Source organism: Phyllostomus hastatus, unplaced genomic scaffold (assembly GCF_019186645.2).
Source record: "Phyllostomus hastatus isolate PE091 unplaced genomic scaffold, TTU_PhHast_1.1 phas_contig_210, whole genome shotgun sequence".
NCBI lineage: Eukaryota > Metazoa > Chordata > Mammalia > Chiroptera > Phyllostomidae > Phyllostomus > Phyllostomus hastatus.
The window spans coordinates 15,277,054-15,291,675 of NW_025333737.1; the positions used below are offsets into that span (position 1 = coordinate 15,277,054).

Genomic DNA, 14,622 nt, shown 5'->3' on the forward strand with positions numbered 1-14,622 from the left:
AGGTTCGAGGACTGAACAAATGCACCGCGCTGGGGCGAGAGGCTGGCAGTGGAGCAGGCTGTATGTGGGAGAGCAGGGTGGTGAGGCATGTGGGGAGAGTGCCAGGGAGTATATGGAAATTCTCTCTGCTGGAATTTGTTGTGAATCTAAAACTGTTCTAAAAAATAAGGTCTATTAAAAAAAATCTAAAACATGAAATAAAGTAATGATTTTCTACTCCCCCCCCATGTTTAATTAATAAAACACAAAAGTATAATACCAATCCTGGTTTCTCAAAATAGAAGACACCTAGAGGTTGTTGCTTGATTAAAGCATTTGGAAGATAAAAACAAATTCACAGAAATGAACGTAATGATCCTTGGCCCTTATTTTTTTAAATTGTGTTTTGTTTTTTTAATTTGTATGTATTGATTTTGAGAGAGACAGACAGACACATCGATTTATTGTTCCACTTATTTACATGTTCACTGGTTGGCTCTTGCATGTGCCCTGACCAGGGATCAAACCCACAACCTTGGCATATCAGGAAGATGCTCTAACCAACTGAGCTACCTATCCAGGGCCTGATCCTTAGCCTTTAAAAATAAACCTTTCTTGGAGAGATATCTGGAACTGGAGTTAAACAGATTTTCTTGGGTTGGATACCTGTCAAATAAACTTTTACCTTGGATTTTCTCTCAACACAGCTGCCAATACAGGCTTTTGCAAAAGCAATCAGATCACACAGCTGCCCTGATTGAAACCTTCCACTGCTTCCCATCAGTTTACAATCCGACCTACTGTGTCTCCTACCAGACTCCCCTCCACTCTGCTAGCTCCATGGACCTGCTAAGCTCACACTCCCATCTGAGCTTTATTCACTTTTCTCTGTTCCGAACATTCTTCTCCCAATCCATACACGGCCCCCACCTCCACATCATTCAGTACTGCTCAAAACCCCACTTTATCATGGAGGCCTTCCCTGATCATGTCATCAAAAAACAGGTTCCTACCACTCCACCCCCATACTCTAATTTATTTTCTTCGTAACGTTTATCAACATCTAAATTGTGCCATTTTTAGTTATTTGCTTGTCTTACCTAGTGGAAGGTAAACTCCTTAAGGACAGGGACCTTGTCTGTATAGTTCATTGTCATTTATTCACAGTTCCTTCTCCACTGTCTACTGTTTAATAGGCACTCAATAAATATTTGTTATGGGAGGAGAGGAGGAGAAGAGGGTAAGAGCTGGAGAACACATTTAGAAGGAGGAAGACATTTTAATGACTCCTGAATTTTGTACTGAGTAATCTATCCACTATTACCCAGAGAAATAATACAAAAAGCAAAGTAGTCATTTCTGCTGGCCAACGGTCAGAACTTACCTTGGCTTCAGGTGTTACTACTGGCTTTGGCGGAAACTGCACTTCAGTAGCTTTAAGAATAGTATTTTCTTGTAGAATGTCTTGCTGGGACTGGTTATGGCCAAAAGGCTACCACAAAAACAAAAATAAACAACAAAGGTGGGCCTCTGGTTAAAGCAAAAAAAAAAGAACAATTCAAACCCCCAGGGAAGAAAGGAGAAGATATCTTAATGAGAATTGTTATAAGGAACTTCAGAAATAATCTTCAATTCTCTCATTTTACAGACAAAGGGTGCAAAAAGCTCAGAGCTTAAGCGACTTGCTCAGAGTCCAACATCTAGGCTAAGGCAGAGTTGGAGCCAGAGCAGCATCTGCAATATCATATCTGTGCTATACTTTGCTTACAGGAAAAAAAAAAAAGAAGAAGAAGAAGAAGATGATTCAGAAAAGGAACCAGCAACCTCTTTTGCCCTGATGATACCTGTGGGCTTAAGCAATATACACGTGTGCCACTGGCAGACCCAGACACAGATAAAAAGAGACGGAAAGTAAAAGAGCATAAGGGATAAGGCCAGAGCGAGGGGGAAAAAAGAACTGAGGGTGCTTAATGGCTTCATCTCATCTGTGCCCCAAACTGCCATTTTCTAACAAACTCTGAAAAATTAAGTTCAGACTTAGTGTCATCTCTACAGCGTTTCCACTGAGAGGTCACAAACAAGTCTTCCAAGACAACCTCGGCCACCACTCCCAGCTGCACTTTCATGTTATCCGAGTGCAAATCATAACCACCCCCTCTCAGTTCTGCATAGCTTCCCCACAGCAGAGAAGTGGGATAAGAAACAAAGAAAGCAAGGGGAAGATAATGGGGAAGCTGAAATCTGAATTAAGAGCTAGGTTTGGGGATTGTAATCAAAATATTAAGAGTCTAAGGCAGTTGCCTAACTCCCAAATGGCTCACATACACAGCCTAAGGGGAGCACCAAAACATGTAAAACACAACAGCTGGATCCCAATATATACACTAAAAGGTATTATGATGCTCACCAAATGTGAGAATTCATGAGGTGAACTTGACTACCTAGGTTATCACTTGTTCTAATGATATATCATTTGACCAGAGGTGGCAATAAATACTTTCCGATACCACCTCCCAGTACAGAAATACAAAGCACGCATTTATCAGTAACAGCTTTGACTAATGCAGTGGTTGGGAATAAAGAGCCCTGCAGACAGTTAAGATTCAAGTTTGGGGACCCTTAAGAATGGCTCCTGTGAAGATTGTATACTTTAATAAACTATTTCACATAATTCCCTATAACATATTATTAGAATCAAAACATATCCAGGATCTAATTGAGAACAGCAAAAAAATACATGTTTTCCACAGCCCAGCAGAATTCATTATGTGCTCTAGGGTAGAAAATTTTTGCTTATACATGAAGCTATTATTATTAAGTCTGTATTTTGTTCAAACCACAACTTTCAAGATTTCATTTTGTATAATTCAATGATGAACTCCAAGAGAATAACCTACACCATGCTCCTCTCTGTACGCACACCACCCAAGACAGGCCTCCTCTCTCACCTTCCTTCCATAGAGACACTGGTAGAAGATCACGCCCACTGACCAGACGTCAACTTTATTTGAGATCTTTGGTGGTTCTTTCCCAACCACAAAACACTCTGGTGGTAAATACCTAGGACAAAGAGGAAACAAAAGTTTTTAGAAAAATGACTGCATAACACTAAGACATGTACAGGCAAAGATGACCTTGTTGGAAATGAAAATATCTGAATTTTAACTGCTGAAAAAGCAACTTAGACCTAACTGGAGAAAGTCAGTGAAAAGACACACTAAAATAAGCAGAGAGTAATGTCCGAAAAAGACTTAAAATACTGAATACATCTCTCAATTCACTGAGAGAGGTTAACTATTTCACTCATCCCAGCCTCCCTTGCAAGAGCTGTGCCTAACATAAGTGCCACTCAACAAGTCTGAAAGAGGAATGGGGCCTAAAAGATAGGCACTCCGCCCTGGCTGGTTCGTCTCAGTGGATTGAGCGCTGGCTTACAAACCAAAGAGTCGCTGGTTCGGTTCCCAGTTGGGGCACATGCCTGGGTTGCGGGCTGGGTCCCCAGTGGGGTGCACAGGAGGCAACTACACTTTGATGTTTCTCTCCCTCTTTTTCTCCCTCCCTTTCCCTCTGTCTAAAAATAAATATATTGAAAAAAAAAAAGATATGCACTCCCTTTTATGACAGCTACATCAACAAACATTCAAATATAACCATACTGGTGTCAGTCTTGCTTTAGCTGAAGAAAATGTTGTAAAATAACTATTTTAAAAGTCCCAATGATTTCAGGGCCCAGAAGAAATCTTTGAGGAGAATGGCTGTCTGTAGCTTTTTTGGGTAATCTGAACTGAAAAATAACGACAGTATATAATCAATGATGACATTAAAGTCTATATTATCAAAGGATATTTTACATTTCCCACTTTAAGGGTGACCAGGGGCTTACTAAGGAAGACTAACTAATAGTGCAGAAAAAGCTAAACAAACTAGTAGTTAGCACAACTCAATCCCATCTGAATTCCTTCCCTCCCCATCCACCCCTGGCCTCTGAAAAGACTAGCTGGACAGTCAACCACACCAAACTGTATGGTATGGAAGGTAAGCGCCTTTTCGCATTTAGGAAACCAAACAAATATGCTTCCACTCATTGTCTGGAGGCTCAGCTACAGCACAGCTGGAAGGCAGAATTCTGTAAGTAACACATCGATATCTGCAGATTTCATGCTGGCAAAATCAATTCTGTGAAAAACTCTTTATTTTAGACACTGCTGTGCTTCTGATAAAAAAAAACCTAAACTTACGCTTGAAGGGGACCACAGAGTTGAGAGGCAAAAAATGTTCATATGATGAACTTTCTTCGTTGTTGTTTTTTTTAAAGAGAGTCAAGTTTTTATTCACTCTCCAAGAAAGGAGAGATACAAGAAAGGAGGATGGTGTGGAGAGATAGGCCAGCTTTTTTAAAGTAGTTTAGTTTGATGTTCTTGTTTTATATTTATTATTTTTAACAGACATTTTTGGATAATTAAGACCACTGACTTAGATTACTATTTGACAATGAAAACTTTTAGCTAAAACACACATTGAGAAATGAACATATAGATACAGAACTTACAAAGGCGAAAATGGCAAAGAAACATAGGAAAAATAATTTATTTTAAAAATTGTTCTTCCAAATGCTACTAAAACCTCCCCAAACCCTAGTTTTTATAGTTATTATTTAGCGCATATATATATATCAAATATTATATTGGATATATAACAAATAGAATATTGACTCTAAAATGGTCATTTTAATGTATCTGTAACTTTTTTGTGGTGGTGGTGGGGAAGAATGGAAATTGTTGAACTTGACCACATGCAGAGTAACAATTTGGGCAAATATTTAGAATGCATAAGACACTGCCACTTAATAGAAGTCTGGAAAATCACTTTCTAGTCTCCATTTCCCCCTCTGTAAATGAAGAAATACACCGGTTCTTTACCCAAATACTAAAAATAATAAGCATTTTAATTCCCTATCGAGGACTTTGGGAGGGAGAGTAAATGACAGTTTTAGGAAACTACACTAATTTTTAAAAAAACATAGTTGCATATTCCATGATGATAAAATCCTCACAGAGAAAAATGTTGAGTCTCAAAGCCTCTTCTACATATAAGTCACTTACTTAAAAGTAGTACTCAGAGCAGAATAATTCTGGAACAAGCAAACGCCAAGTACACTCACTTAGAATTATGTCCTCCTATCTACTGGTGTCTCTCTGGGGCATCATAAGATGACATATTAAGGATGATTATTATGTCAATGTTTCTACCGATATGAAGACTTTTTAAACCTTTGTAGAAACCCATAAAATTTCATCTTCTCAGTAGCCCCTCTTTACATTACTATTCACTAAGAAAATAATGTCAGTATAACTGAAAGGAGAAAGAACAGTAAATGGACCCCCAAATAATCATAATCTAGCTGCAGTATCTATCAACACTTGGTGAGCCCTTAGTCATACACATCCCTCTTTACTTCAACCCAAACAGGTGGATTTGAAGCTAATCCCAAACACTGCATAAATTTTATTTAAATTCCAACCAATGAATTTTTATAGCTTAGCAAATATAGCAACAGGTAGCAATGAGAAAACTAATTAAACATGAAAAGGCTTCACCTTTTCAAAAGAACAAGCTATCAAACAAATAGCTCCAATCCAAGTTCCAGGGAACTTATATAGCAGAGGTATAAGACCTGCTTCCAGAATTTCCAACAGCAGCTATTTTTATGTCATTTAGTGACAGGAACACTAACCCACAATAACCTCCATATGAATAAACACTGTAAATGCAGCTTCTATTTTAAACCTAGCATCTCAAAGTTTTAATTCAGTGACTGATTTTCACTATAAGCACCATCTCCACAAACAATGAGGAGCAAGAGAAACTAGAAATTTTGTTTTTAGCAGCATTTGACTGGTTCTTTAATATATGTAACTTACATATGATCAGACTGATGAGAACAGGACTGACCCTATGTGCTGGCAAAGACACCCCTGTCCTTCTCTGCTTCAGATCAACACCTTCCTTTCTAGACAGTCACTATTCTCCAGTCCCACACATAAATGACCTGGCCAACTGGTCCTGGGGTATAACAGCATGTGTCACCCAAAGGAACAGGTCACCCAACACTTGTGCTGCTACTGGAAGCTTTCTTCATGTTCAAACCACACATTCCACTATATGGTTTTGTGTTACCACCACAGATGTGAAAAGACTGCTCTGTTAATACACATACGATCACAAAGTTATTGTGAATGCCTGTGCTGTAGGTACCTTTTATGGTCCGCACTGTCAAAAGTCATACTAGTCATAGTAGACAGAAGTAGGATAGGTCACAGAAGAGGCAGGTAGAGAGCTAGATGGGGTAGGGTGGGTGGGGAGAGATGTGTGAGGACAGATGGGAAGAAATGTGACTCAAAACCTTTTAGAACATGGCTGAGGGAGATGGACACATTTCTTGGAAAACTGCAGGCTTTTTCCCACTTAGATTTCAAGGGTTGTTTTTTATATCCTGACCTTCAGAAGTCCTTAGTTCTTGAGAATCTATCATCCTCGGGCAACTCTAGAAACAAATTCCTCACCCCATTAACCCACGAAGAGTGAGACCTGCATTTGAAATGAAAAGAATTTAGGGCCATTCTTTATATATACAAATGAGCAACCTCATTCTCTACCTACTCAGTGGGGCTAAATCTACAGAGGAAACACACAACTCAAACACCTGACCACACATAATCCCGCTCTCTAAATGGTTTTCAAGAAAAAGAAAAATTAGGACATTAATATAAATAGAGTCAAACAGACAGAATGCAGGTATTAACTATTAATCACCAATGCTTCAATATGGCACAGCCACATCTCCATCAGCCAACCTGGCAGACCTCCCAGATACCTACCAATAAGTACCAGCACCTTGTGATGTTAGCTCCATGCCATCCACTGAATTGTAGCTATCATCATCCATGATCTTGGAAAGACCAAAATCTGTGATTTTTATCTCTCCACACGCTGTACCATTTACTAAAAGAATATTACCTAAAAAGATAAAAATCTTCATGAATAAAAAGAGACTTACTAAGAGATTAAGAGAACAATCTAAGGTAATAACAGACAAGAGGGAGACAACTGATCTCAAACTCTTGCATGCGTGATATCAAACAGCTTAAATCCCAGGAATAAAATGAGCTGGACTTTGAATGCTGGGGCAAGAGTCCTCAGTGTCTGGCTGCAACCTTCTATTTTCCAAGAATCACCTGCTTAATGTGCCAAAACCATCACGATGAGCAGTGGAAATAATTATAACTTGCCAAAGTCAAACAGCACTTGTACAGTTGGTCAGAAATGGTAAGAAAGGTTCATCTCAACTTTCAATAAGGATCTCTAAAACCACCGTGTTTAGAACATTAGTTTTGGGAGGAAAAAAATCAAAGAAAACTTACAAGGGAATCAAAGGTAGTACCACAGTGCCACCTACAGCTCCTAAGGCAGGAAAATGTATTAAATTCAGTGATGGAAAACCCAATCACACAATGGCCATCTGTTTTAAAAATCACTTCACTGACATGAATTTTTTTTTAGTCATGTGAACTGTATTAGAACACTGAAGAATACTGAATAGCAAGAGTTAATATGCAGCTACCAGAACAGGAAAGCAAACTTAACAACTGTGCCACACCAGGGGGTAAATGGGAGCCATCTTCCTCACACCAACACTGAACAGGTTAGAGCAGTCCACAGGGAACACCGCACACAGACTTCAACAAAAATTAGAGGTAAGAAGTCCAACTGCCCTCTACTTTTTGCTGATGACTATCCAAGTTAGATAGTAACCGGACAAAAAGATGGGAAACTCTGCGTGGAATTTAATGAAACAGGAGATATATGTGAGAACTAAGTTGTCAATTTTTGAGCATTTATCAAAGAGATCGGGAGTGGAGGAACTGCTGTGCAGCGTGACCAATGGGAAAAACAGAGTGGAGCCTGCCAGAACAGTTCTTTCTTGAATCAGACTGACATCATGAGTTGCCCTGGCTCTAAACACAGGGCATTGTTTCTCTAGAGCATTTAATACAACCCACCCTCCGAACCCACCACTGGTGGCCAGGGCTGTTTTGTTCCCACACCTACTCAAGCAATCTAAAGTCAGGTGGTTTTAGGCCTTCTTGGCTCCTGCCAAATTCTCTCACTTTATAAAATTAAAAGTCACTTATGAGACCAACAAAAAGCCACCAATACTGTCTCTTCAAAGTTAGACATACCTGGTTTGAGGTCATAGTGTATGATGGGAGGTTTTATTTCATTTAAGTACTTTAAAGCATTCACAATCTGCATGATAATGGATCGGGCCTCTTTCTCCGACATTAGTTTGTGCTGTTTCAGGTAGAAGTCCAGATCATTTCCCTCACAGTATTCTAATACCGTACAAAACCTAAAGACAAATGAACCAACATGTGACCATGAGACAAGAGCAAACAGATTAAGACTAAACCAGCCCCAGTGAAAACTTCAGGTAATTAGCCTCTCACTCCTTTCTTCTTTGTTCCCTAAAATACTCTTCTATTCTTTACTCAGTCTTAGCTACTTGAGTGGGCACAGGAAGAAAACAGCTTACTCTCTTGGTGAAGGGCTCCCATACCCCCTATGCTGGAATCCGTTGTGCTGAAGCCCATGCACGGCACACCTCAGCTGCAGTGTATTTAGGGTGGGTATCTTTTTGGAAGGGTCTCCTTTACATATCCACGCCATGCCCCATTTCTAAACAAACATATTGTAATCAAGTACACAGTTCTCACTACACACATTTTCTATGACTCTTGAGTGCTGACAGCGAGGGAAAATCTCAGGTTTGCCCAGGGCCCGGAAACTAGTTGCATACCATGCCTCCTGGCAGTTTGACACAATACTGTACTACAGTTTCTCTTTGCTAAACACAAGGAATAAAAGAGCTTTTTAAATTATAGTATCGATGGTTCTTACAAATGTGTTGTTACATAGTATGGCTTTTCTTTCTTCACTTGTATCAGTACATTAAACAGACCCAGATTTAAAACTGCATTACCATTCCTGGCATTAAGGGTCATGTGTGTATCTTCCAAGGCAGTTACAAACTGAAGTGTTTGAGTATTCCTGAGAGATGAATACCTTTTAAGCTATTCAGAGCTGTGACAATATGGGTGTTATCATCCAGAGTCTAACCAGGAAATAAAAAGCACTTGAGTATTTCAAACACAGGCTTTAATTCAGGGAACTGAACACACAGATGATGAAAGATCTGAGAAGACAACCGGCCAGTGAGGCACTCCAGAGATCATCCAGAGCAGGAAGTCATTCACACCCTAGGGCCAGAGGGCCAGAGGGAGGAGATGGTGCAACCAGAACCCAGGGGTCACCAAGGGAAACTGGAACCGCCGTGAAGGGGATGTGTCCCCTCCACCCATGACCATCTCTGTCTCCCCACTGACTGAATCTAGTTGAACAAGAACTGACACAGGAGCCTGGTAAACACAGCCTACAAGGGCCAATTCATCTAAGTTGCAGAAGAGGAGGGTGAGGAGCAGACAAACTCAGGACTAGCACTATGGGCCTCTAGGCAATCTGAGATTTTCAAAACGAACTGCAGTGAAATGTGGACAGACACAGTTCCACAGAGTCCCTAACTAACAACAGCCTTATGATTCTTATGAAACATACTAACATATGCTAGCACCCTATATGAGAAAGTCTGAATTTATAGATTCTCTGATCTGAGACACTAAAATCTGAGATACAGATTCTTGTGCTCAGTGAATCTATTCTTTGACCCAAATGCAAGCTGAAAATAAAATTCACTTTTCATACTCAAACAACTCACAGAGGACTTTCTAAAATGATCTGACATTGTTGATGAAAACTCATCATACACACAACAGGAAGAACAAAAACAATAAGAATAGCACAAAATTAACTCAATTTCTCAGGTTAGTTAAAAGTAAGTATATAATTCAAAACAGCAGATAATCTAAATCATTACAGTTACCTTTAAAATAGTTTCTGTAGTTACACAGGGGCGGGGCAGGTGCTACCTAGTGTTCAGGAATTTACTTCAAGCACAACAGTAAAGCCTCCCCCTCCTGGGGAGACGTGCTCTGTACCTGGGTATTTTTCTGAACCCCACTCCATGCCACACACACGTGGCTATGACTGATTCAATGGCCACCCTACTGTAAAGGAGAAACCCCAGAGTGGATAAAAGAGTAAATAGTTCATGTTCCCAAAGGTAATTATGGTCTCCTTTTGGGGTCATTTCTAAATATGGGCTGGTTCTCTGTGTAGCAATCTCTGAGACAGCTGCTGCCTGAAACAGGCCAAAACTCCTGGAGTTACACAGGGAGGCTAGGAGGAACACCTGCACGCCAGACCCAGTGCAGTTCTGACTCAGTTCAGACTCCTGCAGAGAAAATGTTTCCAAACGTTGAAATATTTCTCAACTCCTGGATAAACCCTAAAGTAGTAGAGCTTGTCTATACCTGGTAATTAAATACAATAATACCTAAGTATTATAACTTCTGGTCCTCAAATCTCCACCTACAAAATGAGAAGGGGACAGAGATCCTTTCCAATTCTGACATCCTATAAGCCTATGAACCTGTATTTCAACACAGAGCACTGGGCAATGCCTTCATGAATTTATGCCATATTCATTCCCATTTTATGATAAAATCACATCTCTGGCACTTCCTTAAAAGACCTGTCAGTGCTCATCGCTTGCCAGGGTGGGGCAGAGACTCTATTAAAACAGTCCACACTCACTGGTACATGTAAGTGGTATGCTGAAGTTAAATTTTCAGGAATTTTGTAAGCTGATTATTAAGCCATTCACAGAATGAATGGACAAACAAAAAGTGTTATGTCCATACAATGAAATATATCTGATGATAAAAAGGAAGTTCTGATACATGCTATGACAAAGATAAATCTTGAAAAAATACCATACTAAATGAAAAAAGCTAGTCACAAAAGTCTACATATGTATGATCCATTCATATGGAAGTCCAAGGCAGTAACTCTACGGAGACAAAAAGTGGATTAGTGGCTGCTGAGGGCTGAGGGCAGGTGGAGAGACAGGGAGACGACAGCAAAAGGTATGGGATTTCTTTCCGAGGTGATAAAAAGGTTCTAAAATTGACTCTTAAGATGGTAGTGCATATCTCTGAATACCCTAAACACCAGAGAATTGACTGTATACTTTAAAACAGTGATTTTCAACTGGTATGTTGCAAAAATTTTTAAAACGTGCAATACCTGACTATGTAGTCAGGGGCACTGACCTCTTTTCTCTTTGATTGTCAAGTGAAAAAATGACAACAGCCAACACAATGATAGCTGTCCAGTGTGAATCAAAATGATACCTATTTTTTGTCAGATAAGCACAAAAATATATTTTTTGGTGTTTCACAGAATTTTAGTAATTACTTTATATGTGCCATTAGATTAAAAAAAGGTTGAAAATCACTGCTTTAAAAGTGCGAACTATGGTATGTAAGTTATATCTCAATAAAGCTGTTTTATTTTTTAATTGATAGATTGAAATCAGACGTGTTGAGAGTATTTATACCACAGAAATTGGCAAATACCACAAATTAGTCACATCCCTCTACCCACCAAGCTGAAAGTTAAACATTTACCAGCACCAAATGCACCCGTTCTGTGACTTGCTGCCCAGTTCTGAATTTACGTATGATTATTTGGCCATAAATAAATATATTTGGTTCCCTCAAAGAGTTTTTCCTGAATCCAGATTTAAATTCTATTCCATGAGTAGTCAACACACGACTAGTATTAATTACTAAGCTGAAGTGGTACAGCACTTACGAGTCAGTGTCCAGTGAAAAGTAATCGTACAACTTAACTATTCTGGGATGATCCAGTTCTTTGTGAATCCGGTATTCCCTACATGCATGCCTGTAAACAAAATGGAAAATTAACATTTTGTATTCTGGCCTTTCAGAACTCATCAAGGATACGCCTATGTATTCTCTTATTTCTCTATTATTTCCACCTACTCATTCCACTCCTTCCATTCAGATCCATCTGGTTCCCTTATCTTTCCTCATCCTATTTTCTCTACTAGTATCTAGCAAGCTGTTGAGAAAATAGTAGGTGCTCAAATATTTGTTGAATGAATAAATTTTATCCTTTTCAAGTTCATTCTGTGACAATCTCACCTGTTTTATATTTATAGCCAAATATCAGAGCTTTAAAAATTATAAAGACAGCTCCCACTTAACTTCTAAAGGTGGTAATTCAAATCTATAAATGTTTATATCCAGGTGTTGTATCAAGGACATTAATTAGCATATAAATTCCTTGGGTAAAAGGACTACTGGTTATATACGGCAATTAGCAGTGAATTGTATTTTTTTTAATTATTGATTTTTAGAAAGAGAGAGATTTGTTGTTCTGCTCATTTATGCAATAATTTGTTGATTCCTGTATGTGCCCTGCCTGGGAATCAAACTTGCAACCTTGGCGCATCAGGATGATGCTCTAACCAGCGGAGCTATCCCAGCCAGGACTTGTATTTGTTTCTAAGTTTTACTCCTTACAAAAAGGATTTAAAGGGCTATCAGCTTTATTTTCTTCTCAGAAAATGTGAGAATGTTAACAATTTTTTTAGTACTTTTCCAATTTAGAAGCATTTAATAAAATTAGGAACAGAAGTGTACTATATATTAGGACACAGTCATATACTAAATTTTAAAATAATAGAACATATTTATATAATATAATTACCAATAATTTTAAAAGTATTTCATTCTTATTTACAAAGAGCAATAGGAAATTATTATATTTTAAGTAACCTAGCGCCATTTAGTTTGGGACAATCTGTTATAAAGCAAGAGTCATTAAAAAAACTTTCCATAGTGTGGTAAAATAAAGCTAAAAGAAGGGATGTTTTCTGAAATTGGTGTATTTTAGCATACCAAAAATATACAGAAAAGTACTCAACTAACAAAAAGCTGAGAAAACAATTGGGAAGGGGGGAATAGAAATATAAAAGTAATTAAATATATTTTCCCCAATGGAAACTTTATTTGATTAGGCTTATTTTTTTTTTTTAAGATTTTATTTTTACAGAGAGGGAAAGGAGAAAGAAAGAGAGGGAAGAAACATCAGTGTGTGGTTGCCTCTCACATGCCTCCTACTGGGGACCTGGCCCGCAACCCAGGCATGTACCCTGAGTGGGTATCAAACTGCTGACCCTTTGGTCCACAGGCCTGTGCTCAATCCACTGAATCACACCAGTTAGGGCTGACTACGCTTATTTTTCAAGGTGCCACTTTTGGCAATTTCTGCTTCTTCTGATACTTCATTTTATCGTTTTTATGTCTTTCTAAAAAGAAAGTCTTGCCACACCTAGAGTAGTATCAAAACCCATGCTACACTGGGACCAAGAAACCTGGCTTCAAGTCTGGGCTTTGTGAGCCCACCTCCCTGGGCTTTACTATCACTGTACTGGATTGGCAGCTTTAAAGGGGGCTCACCCGAGAGCCTTACCTCTGGAGCCCTTGCAGAAATGCTGAGCAAAGAAAGGTAGCTTTGGCCCATCCCACCCCCGCCACATCCACCAAAGTAGCTCCACACTTATCTTTTTTCCTATTTCAAGATTCCATGTAATATTTCACTTGGTAAAATAAAGGTGATGCTGTTTTAAAAAACAACAAGTTTAGAAACCTACGAACTAAGTAGATAACTTTCAGGTCATTTTTTACTCTAGCATGCTGTAAATCCATAGTTTCCTGCACTCTTGCTTTAACATTTGATTTTGTGCATTTCAGAATAGAGATCAATTTCTCTATTAAGTTACAGAAAACAGAGAAAACTAAAGGAGGCACAAATTAAGAATGAAAGGAAGTGTCATTCAAACTCCTCCCCGATTGAGGGAATCTGGACTAAGGGAATCTGCTGTGCATCACTGAGAGCACTCACTCCAGCTTCTCAGGCTTTGTCAGGCAAGGCAGCAGCTCTGCCACACCCTCACATGTGCACTTAGCATCCAAGGGGTAAATGCACTGTAAATACAGAGACTTCACTAAGAAATCTGGAATAAACTTATCCACTCCAGTGTTAATGTCTTTGACTCTCTAACAAGTAGGATGTAGATTTAAGACTTTCAAAATGATGTTATCCTCGAAGACTAGAAAGGAGTATCATACAAGAATATATAAAACACAATTACTTCTGCAGAAAGCTTTATATGAAATTTTCCTACTGTATATTTTGTAATATATTATTTTAGAGAGTCAGAGAAATCTAGTAATACCTATTAATACTTTAATAATACAAAAGTAAAACAATCAGTTTACTTTTTGTTTGTGGGGGAAGGAGGAGAGTAAGGAAGGTATAGAATAGTACCCAAAATTAAACAAAACAGCAGCCTTTTATTTTCTTTGACTTTCTCTTCTAAAAAAACAAAAACAAAAACAAACAAACAAACAAAAAATCCTGATTCCAGATGGGACTAGAAAGTCATCCACATGAAAGGAAAAGCAATCAAAAGACCTTAACTTTGCATAGAGTAGCATTTTCATATTTATAATGTTATCATAACACTAAAGTATATTACTTTTTAGTTTAATACTGAATTTTTTTGTTTTTAATTTTTTTTCTAACTTGGAAAAC

The 14,622-nt window shown here is 38.6% G+C and overlaps 1 protein-coding gene across 4 annotated transcripts in view; it reads right to left on the minus strand.

Moving 5' to 3' along the window:
* TLK2 (tousled like kinase 2) overlaps window positions 1-14,622 on the minus strand; it is a 109,116-nt gene that overhangs the window by 3,507 nt on the left and 90,987 nt on the right. For all 4 annotated transcript variants that reach the window (XM_045836564.1, XM_045836562.1, XM_045836563.1 and 1 more), the window contains 5 exons: window positions 11,812-11,901; window positions 8,220-8,389; window positions 6,858-6,996; window positions 2,928-3,039; window positions 1,364-1,471 (listed from right to left, as the gene is read on the minus strand). In XM_045836564.1, the coding sequence (XP_045692520.1) occupies window positions 1,364-1,471; window positions 2,928-3,039; window positions 6,858-6,996; window positions 8,220-8,389; window positions 11,812-11,901 (619 nt within the window). The remainder of the gene's footprint in view (window positions 1-1,363; window positions 1,472-2,927; window positions 3,040-6,857; window positions 6,997-8,219; window positions 8,390-11,811; window positions 11,902-14,622) is intronic.